This window comes from Hippocampus guttulatus, chromosome 16 (assembly GCF_054856545.1).
Source record: "Hippocampus guttulatus isolate MCC_2025c chromosome 16, RoL_Hgut_1.0, whole genome shotgun sequence".
NCBI classification, from domain to species: Eukaryota; Metazoa; Chordata; class Actinopteri; order Syngnathiformes; family Syngnathidae; genus Hippocampus; species Hippocampus guttulatus.
Genome location: NC_141276.1, coordinates 11,794,624 through 11,806,245, shown reverse-complemented (window position 1 = coordinate 11,806,245; position 11,622 = coordinate 11,794,624). Strand labels below are relative to the sequence as shown.

General features: G+C 42.6%; 2 protein-coding genes across 6 annotated transcripts in view; both read right to left on the bottom strand.

The window, feature by feature from the left end:
* Nucleotides 1-226: 226 nt before the first annotated feature.
* Nucleotides 227-7,557, bottom strand: slc5a11 (solute carrier family 5 member 11). Of its 2 annotated transcripts, XM_086132440.1 has the most exons (16): nt 7,429-7,557; nt 6,972-7,115; nt 6,473-6,544; nt 6,022-6,126; nt 5,873-5,932; nt 5,695-5,799; nt 5,511-5,616; nt 4,839-4,919; nt 4,548-4,753; nt 3,837-3,972; nt 3,119-3,226; nt 2,890-3,040; nt 2,527-2,695; nt 1,829-2,044; nt 768-900; nt 227-701 (listed from the first exon to the last, which is right to left on the bottom strand). In XM_086132440.1, the coding sequence occupies exons 1-16, from the start codon at nt 7,534-7,536 to the stop codon at nt 472-474; spliced, it is 2,130 nt and encodes a 709-aa protein (XP_085988566.1). In that variant the 5' UTR covers nt 7,537-7,557; the 3' UTR covers nt 227-471. The 2 variants fall into 2 exon arrangements, with proteins under 2 accessions (XP_085988566.1, XP_085988565.1); XM_086132439.1 differs by having other exon boundaries at nt 2,890-3,226.
* A 143-nt stretch (nt 7,558-7,700) lies between these two features.
* grid2ipa (glutamate receptor, ionotropic, delta 2 (Grid2) interacting protein, a) overlaps nt 7,701-11,622 on the bottom strand; it is a 29,229-nt gene continuing 25,307 nt past the window's right edge. For all 4 annotated transcript variants that reach the window (XM_086132430.1, XM_086132429.1, XM_086132431.1 and 1 more), the window contains 2 exons: nt 11,163-11,327; nt 7,701-10,780 (listed from right to left, as the gene is read on the bottom strand). In XM_086132430.1, the coding sequence (XP_085988556.1) occupies nt 10,700-10,780; nt 11,163-11,327 (246 nt within the window). In that variant the 3' untranslated portion in view covers nt 7,701-10,699. The remainder of the gene's footprint in view (nt 10,781-11,162; nt 11,328-11,622) is intronic.

Genomic DNA, 11,622 nt, shown 5'->3' with positions numbered 1-11,622 from the left:
AATCGATGTAAAATTAACCAGAGTGGACTTTGACCTCATTTAAGACGCTCGTTTGATGTTGTCGGCTGCAAAATTGATTTGTCGCAAATGTGTTCTGACAAAATGCTTACATGTAAAGTGTATTGAGTAAACAATATCTAATTGCGCTTTTTTTTGGTACTCTGTTCCAAATGTTCAAGAGCTAAGGGAAGACAGTTTTCAACATGAAATGCCAAATAGCTCATGATTAAAAACATTTTTTACATTTTATTTTGTTTAAGGTGGGAAAATGGCTAATGTACACAATTGACAGTAAAAAAAATACCTCAGTATGTCAACACATTGAAGTTTTTTTTTTAACTCTTAAGAAGTAAAACATGGCAATATGGAACTACGCATCTGACTGTTTTGTTGATTTGAAAGGCGTAAAATAAAGTGTACACAACCTTGTAGCCTCGGTGAGAAGTCCTCCGAGAAGAGCGAGGCAGCCTCTCAAGCCCAGTAGCCGATGATGAACATAGCCACAGAGAGGCAAATGATGAGGTTGGCGTTGAGCACCTGTTTCAGACGTGGATTTTCTTTCAGTTGACTGAGGTCAGAGGTCGCGGGCGTCACGGGACTTTTCTTTGACTCCTTTTTCTGTGGATTCAACCCACAGAGCCAGTAGAGAGCAGACACCAGCCGGGACTGTCGTCTCACGCCGGAGTCCGAGCCTGACGAATCTGCAAAGTGCGAGAGATGGGGAAATAAGCACTGGATGAAAGACGGTTAAGTAGATGTAAAACTACCTTTTCTTGTGCTGTTGTCTCCTTCTTTTTCTGTAACCACCATCTCAGCCCTTTCGTGACCCGCAACCTCCTCCCGGGGCTGCTCTTTGGCTTCCACGGGGCTCAATCTTGTGAACCAAGTCAGACGATCAATCTTAAAAAAAAAAAAAAAAAAAAAAAAAAGACAAATACGTCCTCCGGTCATATACCACCATAAAAATCATATTTCCAAATTTAATATTGATTTTGGCGGCACAGTGATTCACTGGTTAGCATGTCCGCCTCACAGTGCAGAGGTTGTGGGTTCGATTCCGGCTCCAGCCTTCCTATGTGGAGTTTGTATGTTCTCCCCTTGCCCGTGTGGGTTTTCTACGGGTACTCAGGTTTCCTCGCACATTCCAAAAACATGCATGGCAGGTTACTGGAACAACTTAAATTGTCCCAACGTGTGATTTTGCACGCGAATGGTTGTTCGTCTCTGTGTGCCCTGCGATTGGCTGGCAACCGGTTCAGGATGTCCCCCGCCTACTGCCCGAAGACAGCTGGGATAGGGTCCAGGACGCCCCCGACCCTTGTGAGGATAAGTGGATTCAAAAATGGATGGATGAATATTGATTTTTTTTTTGGGGCCCTTTGCTTCCTGAAAAGATGTCATTCAGAAAATAAAGTAAAAATGGAAAGCCTACTAGAAAAGCTGAACTTTATTTGGTGTTAAATTGAGGCACGTGAAAAGGTGGCAGCTGTGTGCGCGACTGACAACCATTTACCATGAGTATGAAAGTGACTGGGTCATTCTGCACACAGCCACAAGCCCAATTATCAGAGGGTGTGCACACTTATGCAACCACATCTCAGTGGTTTATTTTTACGGTGGCTTTCAAGGAAAAAAAAACGCAACCGACTTGTACAGTATATAGATCACATTAATGGTGAACAAAAAGTTTTGAAATGATTTATCTTGGTCTCATAAAAACCTGCCATTTGAAATGGGATGTGTAGACTTTTTCTATCCACTGTCGCGCTTCTATGTTTGCAGCCATGTTGTCAGTGTGTCACACTAGCAGCTTAAAGGTGGTCTTTACCTGCTCGGCTTTGGGCTTGTCGGTGGCCAGACTGACCAGCACGACCACGACGAGCGTGATGAAGGACAACATCATGGAGAAGTAGAGGTAATGCACCGATTTGACCACGACGGGCCTGTCGTCTGGCTCAAAGCACAGCGGGGCCGGGTAGATGAAGTCCATCAGCATCCGGATGCAGCCTATTGTCAGACCCACGGCCACGCCCCAGAATGCACCCTGCGGGTGAGGGAGGCCAACGGACATGACATAAGATCGGAAATTATGATTGTCAGAAAAAGATGGTCTGCCTATGGCTGCAAATGGTGGACCGGTTCGACCAGATTTGACTGTTTACATCGCAGAGATAAAATAAAATCACCTTGCTGCGATTTGTGCTCTCGCTTGTGTGTGAATATATTTAGAGCAGCGAAAAATAGCCATGGCTATCCACTTTTGGGCTCACATTGCTGGACGATGTTTACCGAGAACCGCCCTTCAACTTGCATCATGTTAATGCTTTTTATGCTGGCCTGTGGAACTCAGAACTACTTTAGCGGTGGAATCGTTTTCAAATTCATCCCTCCAGGGCCAGGAAGCTATATACGGTTTCTCCGTTTGCGGTATTGAAACGCGGATGAAGGCAGCCAAGTGCCCACTAAAGGTCCGGATAACAAATGCACAGCCCTCGACTGCTTGATTGTAAACACACACTGCACTACCTTCTCATTAGTCCTGGTCCAGAAGCAACCCAATAAGAAGATGATGGACACGGGGGGCTGCAGGTAGGTGCTGATGGACTGGATGTAGATAAACAGCTGCCCACCTTGACTGGCTTGAATGACCGGAATCCACAAAATGGATGCCACCACCAGTATGAGCACAAACACCCTACGGCGTAAAAAAACAAACATTTGTTCATCAGAATGATTTCTTGTATGTTTCTGGTGCTGCTGTTTTGGTTATCTACAGAGAGAAGCTACAGTAAAATATGTCATCTGTCATTTTATTAGCATCAGTACAGTCCCCAAAGAATTTCCATTTGACTGTAAGTTAGCTATGTCAGAATAAAACAATGAACGCACCTCCCCACGATCATAAGCTCCCACTCGGACGCCCCAGATCGGAACGTCTTCCACAGGTCGATGGTGAAAATGGTGCTCGCGCTGTTAAAGACGGATGTGAGGGAGGAGACCAGCGCAGCAATCATCACAGCCGTCATCAGTCCTCGGAGTCCTGAAAGCGACACAAAGCATATTTTATATGAATATTGAAGGGGTAACAACGACGGGAAGTGTTGAGAGTGGAAGTAACCTGCAGGCAGAAGCTCCATGACCAGTCTGGCATAAGCGGTGTCTGTACATCCTACTGGGTTGCCGCAGATCTGCTTGCACAACTCTGGATCGGCACACGCTACATCATCTGCATGCATACATTTTCAGTCAGATCCAAATGGGTGTTAAAATGTTCAGCATTTTCTTGGACTGAAACAATACGTTGAATAAATCAGATAATTAGATTAAAAAAAAAAAAGGAAAACCGTTACTAACTGGTGCCAACAACGGTCAACTACACTCAGTTGTTGACAACAGTCAACTAGACTCGTTGACACCCACTTCACTCACCAGGCCAGGTCCTGCCTTTTAAAGCCACACACACTAACTTTGTAAGGAAGAATCAATAACAATTATGGTCTGGATAAAGATGAAGATGCAGGATTTGGTTTTGTGCATGTTGGTTAAAAAATTGCATTCTGCTGTTAACAGTAATTCGTGAAACAGAATGATGAAAATCTGACAAATGCAATACGTTGGCTACCTTTGAAATTGTACTGAAGTGGAGCCTGAGGGCAACAGGAAAACTAACTAGTGCATCGAAGTGGAGACTGGAGAGTACAATAGTGCAGCATCCACAGCCAAGGCACGCTGACACCGTAAGCTAACATGAGCAGTATGTCAGCCACCAGTTTACAGGGGCAACAGGAATAATTGTGCGTTTGAAGACTTAACTATTAAATGTGTGCTTTTCCCACCTGTGAAAAGTATCCTGCTGATCATGCCGGGCAACATGATGGCAAAGAACGGCACAACCTTGAGGTAAGCAGCCAGCAGGGAACCGCCTTTTGCATGGCTCAGCGTTTTAGCAGCTAGTGAGCGCTGCACGATCACCTGAATCACAAGCACACACGGAGCTCTGTGGTGCATATTTTAGGTATTGATTTGTGTGCATTTATTTTTTAGTCACAATTTCAACATTTCGGTGAGATGATTAATTTGTTCGCAATATTTTTTCATAAACGGCGTAAAGACTAAAAGTCCCAAGCAGTGATCTATGTGGGACGCCTCATGTTGTCTTATAGTATACACCTCAGTGATGCACAATTGTATTCATTTTATAACTGTTTTGTTTTTATAAGTGGTACTGTATATATCTTAATAAAGACACAGAAGAGGACTGAATAAGGTTCTCAGAAGTGATGTTTGATGGACACCTTATGTTTTACTTTGTTTAACAAATGATGCACATTTCATTCTTTTTGGTATTTTCGTTTTTACTGGTGTATGGTTTATAATCTCTGAGAGGATGAATCTTTGAGTCAATCTGAGTCAGTGAATTCCATTTTATATTGATAAGACAAAAGAAGCAATTCGATTAAAATAACAAAAATAAGGTTTCTTTAAGTGATCCTTGAGGGACACCGATATATTCTTCTTCTCTTTTAAAGAAATAGAACAAATCTTACCTGATCAGAACACCAGTACCACATGGAAGGAAGTGACATGCCGATGAAGACGCCAGGCCACGGAAGGTCAGAGTCCACCGGGTCCCTGAATAGGTGGAAGGAATCTTCTCGGGGGATACCACACGTCGTGTTCGGCACGCGAACCGACGGGATGGCATCGAAGTAGCCCTCCATCAGAGCATTCCAGCCTCCCACCTTTGCAAAACCTTAATGGGAGCACAAAATTAAAGCCAACATTAAAAATAATAATAATAATAAATATGTCAAGACATGGTTTGAGGGTGTGCTTACTAAAGCCCATGAGGATGAGCGCTCCCCCCAGCATGATAACCGTTTGAGCAGCATCGGTGTAGATGACGGCAGCCAAACCACCTGAGGAAAAAGACAACACATTTAATTTCACTTAGAAACAACTTGCAAAAGACACTAGAAAGTCTTGTTGGGCATAAAATTATGACTACGGTATTAACTTCAACGAACACTGCCCGTGATTAATCAGCATTGCCTCACCTTCAGATAAATGCCTCACTTGTGTGTTTTCTGAGGTGAAAAAATGGTGGGAATTACTTTTATAAATTACATGTTTCACCGGTGGTCAATAAAATAATTGTTCTTTTTTATCCAGTTGTCCATGTATTGCGCAATGTTCAAATGTGCACTTTACACTATAAAAATATCATATAGTCATATAATATGGAATTAGTTCATTTTGATATATATCTGTCTAAAGTGCAAAAACAATTTGGGAGAAAAACTGCCGCTCACGTCACTCACCAAGCCAGACCCCCACCTTTTCAAGCCCTACACACTCAAAGTCATAGGCACTATCGTAGAACACGAGAATAGCGACCCCCAGTGGACAAAAATAACAAGCACCTTACATGCATGTTATTATTTATCCCTGTATTTGTATTTTACCCGATTACTGGAGCAAGGTGAGCAAGGTGAGGGCAGGTCGCTCACCTGCTACAGTGAAGAGAGCAGTGACAGACAGTAGAAACACTATAGCCACGTAGATGTCCCACTTCAAAGCCATCTGTATAAACAAGACACCGGCGTACATGTCCACCTGCCATCACGTACAAAAGACATCGATTAAATACAAATTTGGGCATGTTAAATTGAACCGTAAAGGTAAAAATTATACCGATATCTTGGTGAAGATGTAAATAAACAAGGACAAGATGGCTATAAACAAATGCGTTCTTCTCCCGCCATATCGCCTCTGTAAATATTCCGGCATGGTTGTTACCTGGTAGGAAGTGACCAGACAAAGCGTTACAAAATGATCCGACGATATCCACGTATGTGTGGTCTCATCTTACCCCGGAGGCCAGATAAATGGGCAGGAAGATCCACGCAAGGAGCAGCACCATGAACATTCCCTGTCACAGAGCAACATGGGACGCTTGAGCATGCTGACGCGCTCAAGAGTCACATGTTTCACACCGGTAACTGACTTGGCATATCGTACATTCCACTCGTAGGCGATTGCCCCGATACCCGCTGCTGCTCCGGAGCCGGCCAACCCGATTAAGTGTCCGCTACCGATGTTACTGGAAAACAGTGAGGCCCCTACCTGCAAGTAGAATGGATCTTAAAACCTTCAATAAAGCTATTGAATATCTCGCAAAATTGAGTATTTTTGCATTATTAAACAATTGAAGTGCAAGTTGGGGGTTTTTTTTTTTTGGTCCACTTTTCATGTTCTACTGTAGTAACTGTGACTTTGACAGTGAATGGCTTTAAAAGGCGGGGCTTGGCCTGGTGAGTGACATGGGTGTCAAGCGAATAAGAGTGTCAAATTGTCTGAAAACGGTATCAGCAAATGTGTCTGGCTCAGTGAAGACATTTTGTCTGAACTATTTATAGATTCAGATTTTGAAAAAGTATTCAAAGTCAGTCAGTAACATGTTTGGACTCACCGGCCACCAAGTCATGCTCTTCCCTGCCAGGAAGTAACCATCCACTGTGCTGCGCTTCGTCTTCCACATTGACTAGTAGACACATGACAGATTACGAGGAGAGAAACATGAAGTTGTAAAATGACTTTTATGACGTTCAACGACCCTTTTTTTCTCGTGAAGAAAAAAAAAAAAAAAAGAGTGGCTGAAACCAACACTAATAATTCACCGTGTAGAATGCTACATTCTCTCATGCATTACATGGGCCAGCACTACTTATGATGAAGCTCTTGGGCAGGTTAAAATAACCAAGGCTGAAATATGACTATGACTGGACAAAGAAAATAACATCAAACATCCACTAGAATAAATGAATGCAACTTTATGGACCAAACATTAGAATTTGTGGTTGTAAATGTAGCCCAGGGTGATTTATTAAATGGGTCCATTTTTCAACACGGTGCTTGTAATCGATCTCATTCGATGACATCCATCCTGATAACAACCATCAAGGACTTACCCAAAAGCCCACAGCCAGAACCAAGACGAAATAGAGCACCAGTACCACTACGTCCACGGCGACAAAGGCAGCACCTCCTCCGCCTGTAGACGGTGTCGTAGACATGGTGCTCCCTTGCTGAGTGACTGCAAGATCTAAGGTCATCTGGAAAGAATCCCGACATTGACAATTGTGGTTGAAATGTTATGCACTTCCATCACTGATTGAAGAAAAACTTGTTTTGAACACTAGTAATAGAAGCAGGTATTTGTTGTACATGCAAGAAGCACCGCTTGCATTCACGTTTATACATTTTAAAAACTACGAGTCAATGAATCTGTTTATTTGGATTTGGAAGTGCTGTCAATTAAATTGGCTCATGTAATAACTTGCAAGTATGGTGTATCTGTCACAAACAGGGAAAATGACACCTATTAAAAATGTGTGTTATATTGTAGAAAAAAACAACAACACTCACCTCTCTGCGGGTTGCCAGAGACAACCAAGCGCGAGCAGGAATTCGCCAAGGATGAGTGAATGAGCGCCCGCGAGCTCGTTTCGCGCAGCAGGAAATCAAACTCCACATTCAACACGTGCGCGCTGAGGCATGAGTTAAATTGTAAAAGATTTATTGCCCCTCACGCACACAACGCACACGTGGCAAGTGTATCAAATAAATGATCATTGCAAGTACGCATGAAACGGACCTCGTCATTTTCTCCACAAACAGGAAATCCAACACACAACTCGTCCCGAGGAGATAATGTGTCTTTATATCATTTAGCGGTGTTCAAAGATACAATACATAATGCACACGCGATACATTTCAGGTCATAAATGCACAGCAGGCCGGGGTAGGTGCAAAAGGGAGGAGAGCAAGATGGATTCTTGATTATCATCAAGAGACAGCTCATCAGTGGCAATAACTGGTTTAAAATGACATGTCAAAGGGATTAGTTGGTGTGCGTTGGGGACACAATGAAAAGAAAAGAAATACTACGAGAATGAAGTCAACAAATTTCATGAATAGAGATGTAAGTTTACCCCCCAAAAAAAACCAACAACAAAAACTTTACAGGATTCAAGTTTCAATTTTAGTGGACCAACTGAAACTCGGAATTTTGACAACTGAATAATATTGTCATTTGAGAAGATTCAAATCCGAATGTCACGAGAAATACGTTTTAATTTTCTGAGAAAGAGTTGCCATCTTCTGAGAATAACGTCACGAGCTTATTGGAAGAAATATTACGAGAAAGACATCAATCTTGATGAGAAAAAAGGGGGAAAGCGTCATGAGATTACAGTGAAGAAATTATGATACAAAAAAAAAAGCTAATTGCCAGATGATAAATGTCAACATTTATGAATAGAAACTGGAATCTCATGAGGAAAAAGTGCAGAATTTGCAAAAATTGTAGTCAAATGGCATAATATATATATATATATATATTACGGGTTGTTTTTTTTACTGTCACAATATCGGTAAAATATTACCAACGTGCTTGTGAAACATTTTCTTTCTGTATGTGCATGTAGAGGTCAATAAATTCATTTCAGATAAAAGCTTTAGAATTAAACAGTTGCTCACCTAGGTGTTCTACTCAACATTGTCTTACACTAGAGGAGCGGGTTTGCAGTATAATTAGCTGTTTATGTACATTAGTGCAACTACGACACAAAAAGTCAACACATCGGCATATTTTCCTTCATAAATGAAAGCGCTGACGTATGCATCCTCGTTATTTCTTTTTCTAGATGTGGACCATAAGGCAAAACATGAGCATATTGCACACTGCCCGCTGTCAGCTGCGAGAAAATATTACAGCCAGTGCCATCTGTCATAACATTTTTCAAAGCAATATCTCTAGACAATCGCAAATATAAGCTACACTTGATGAAGAACTTTTTTTACATTCAGTGTGGTGGGCAACTTAAGAAAATACTCAGTCCAACTTGTCCTCCGGAGAATCTATGCTACACACGAAGGATTTTATGGTGGTGTTACAGCGCCACCTAGGTAATTAGTGGCCGATGAAAAAGAAACTTAAACGTGAAAAACGCATCTGTTTACATAAAACACTGTTGGCATAAATAGATCATCCATCTCTTAAGTTCCTTCCTCATACAATTGCTACATAAGAACCGATGTGGCTCAAAAGCAGGTAACACAAACAGTATATGGAATATCATATACAGTATACTGTAAAATATTTATATTTTTATACATTCAACAAAAACTTAATTGGATACACCTTCATACTCCATCCATCCATTTTCTGATCCGCTTAATCCTCACAAGGGTCATGGTGGGTGCTGGAGCCTATCCCAGCTGTCTTAGGGCAGTAATCGGGGGACACCCTGAACCGGTTGCCAGACAATCACAGGGCACACAGAGACGTACAACCATCCGCGCACACGCTCACACCTCGGGACAATTTCGAGTGTCCAATCAGCCTGCCATGCATGTTTTTTGGAATGTGGGAGGAAACCGGAATACCCGGAGAAAACCCACGCAGGCCCAGGGAGAACATGCAAACTCCACACAGGAATGCCGGAGCCGTCTTCATAATCTTACTCCAAATTACGACCATTATGCATAACATTGTTCAATTATGGGTGTTGATCAAAAATGAGGGTTATTGTCTCTGCGGGGTAAGAATAAAACCAAGTACATTGTACTAAAACAAAATCCAGTGAGTACTTACAACAGGGGTGCGCAAACGTTTGTGTCAAAGGGCCACATTGGATATTTTAAACAAACCGGGAGCCAGATTATGAGATGTTGATGTAAAAAATGAAATAGTATCTCAAGTGCCAAATTTGAATACGAGTCCCTGTAGAGTGGAAAAAAATATATTTCACATTTGAAACACCACAGAAGTGACTGCTGCTAACCGCACTTCCAAATTGGAATGACTAAAAGAATTGGCAAGTATACAAAATAAGTTTGAAAACAGTCACAAATCAAACTCTTGTCGGTTGAAAAATGGAATCGACTTTCTAAAGTATTTTTTTTCTTATGCTTACACATCTCTACGTGGATGAGCCGTGGAAATGCATCCGCTAAAAGTTTCCAGTGCCGGGATATGAGAGACGCTAGACACCAACTAGCTTGCCGGCTAACAGGTTTCCGGGGCCCCGCTCGGCTGACGGATGCGCGACGGGCTCATCCGCGGCCTTACTTCCTCGCTTGGCAATTTGAATAACGACACGAGCTGTTCTGTACTTTGTGGCATGCGGGAAAGATGCATTTTCAGGGTGTGATAATAGCTAGCTAGCTCGGTAAGTGCACGCTGTAGTGGTAGTAATGGGCCTAGTAATAATAAATGACTCGCAATAGTGTCGGATAAGCACAGAAGCAAATGAAAGTGCTCAATTCTTATAGTTTGAGCGGGGGCTTGGGTGGGGGGGGACTCATGCCAACACCAAGTGCGTCACCGGGTGCCATTTTAGCCAAAGAAAACTGAAATGGTGAAAAACTCAACAGTATCTCTATATCTGAGTAGTACATAGTCCTCAGTCTTTGCACATTTTCAGCAACTTGTGCAATGTATTTAGAAAAAAAAATCTATAATTCACTTCACAGGCTCTTTAACCAATTTTGGGAAAAACTGCGTAAAACTCTTGATGATGTAAATGCTCGTTGGGCTGAATAAAGGAACAGAGCAAGCCGTATGTTGTCGCCGGCCATACCTTTACCCATATTGTGTGTGTGCGCATATGTGCATGTTTCTTCTCTGTAGGAGCTACCAGGCAAGCGGGGAGGCCATTCGAGGACTTCTCGGGCTCTTCGGGTTCTCGGCTGCCTGCTGATCACTGAGAACCCACTGTGGTGAACAAAAAAAAACAAACACTTTGTAGTCACAATAGCAGTAAATTTGCCTTGGCATCGGTGTTTTGGCTTTGTTTCGCGCCTGCATTGCGACCCTGAATAAGAAGGGCACGGATGCTTTGGAGATTGAAGTCATAAAACTTTATGTCGATGAGCAGTTCATGAGTAACAATAAAACTAGTGATAGCCTTACAGTACGGAAGTAACGCATTGTTGGAATTGTTTTATCTCCACACCATTAAGTTTGGCATTACAGGACAATTAAGGTTTGGAAAGCCAATCTATTTGCCGGAAGGGAACACTTCACCCCCCCCCCCCCCCAAAAAAAACCCCAAAACCCCCAAAAAGGATCCACAATTTAAATCTTTCCTCCTCACCTCAAACTTGTTGATGAATTCAGAAAAAATGCCAAAGAAGGCCTCCGTGTTTGTGCTTTTGCCGTCTTCCCCGAAGTAGGAGGCCGTTCGAGAAAACTCCTCCAGAGAGCTCTGCTGGAGAGACTCCAGAGACTGCACGGCCGGATGGCTGTTTTCCAGAAAGGTCTGCACAACACGTCCCAGTTAAGGGACATGACTGTTAATACATTGGTGTCCAACCCATGGCTCACGGGCCCAATCTGGACCTCCATGTCATCGGCATGATTTTTCTTGACCTGTGTTCAAAACTAGCCATAAAATTCATCAGAACACAAAGCAGGGGCGATTATGTAATAGGATGGGGTGGTCATTAAGAATTTAGACCCAGAAGCTAGCCTGTCAACAAACAGGCTAGCTTCTGGGCAGGTCAGTTTCAGGCGAGCAAGATATGATGGCTAGCTGTAATGCTTTCAAAGGTGCG

Bases quoted from the DNA above. Each gene is read 5' to 3' on its own strand.
- slc5a11 (XM_086132439.1), bottom strand. From the start codon at position 7,536: ATGTGGAGTTTGATTTCCTGCTGCGCGAAACGAGCTCGCGGGCGCTCA. The intron at 6,127-6,472 runs GTGAGTCCAAAC...TTCTACTTGCAG, and splicing joins AGAGCATGACTTGGTGGCCG to GTAGGGGCCTCACTGTTTTC. The intron at 4,754-4,838 runs GTAAGCACACCC...GCTCCCATTAAG, and splicing joins GCTCATCCTCATGGGCTTTA to GTTTTGCAAAGGTGGGAGGC.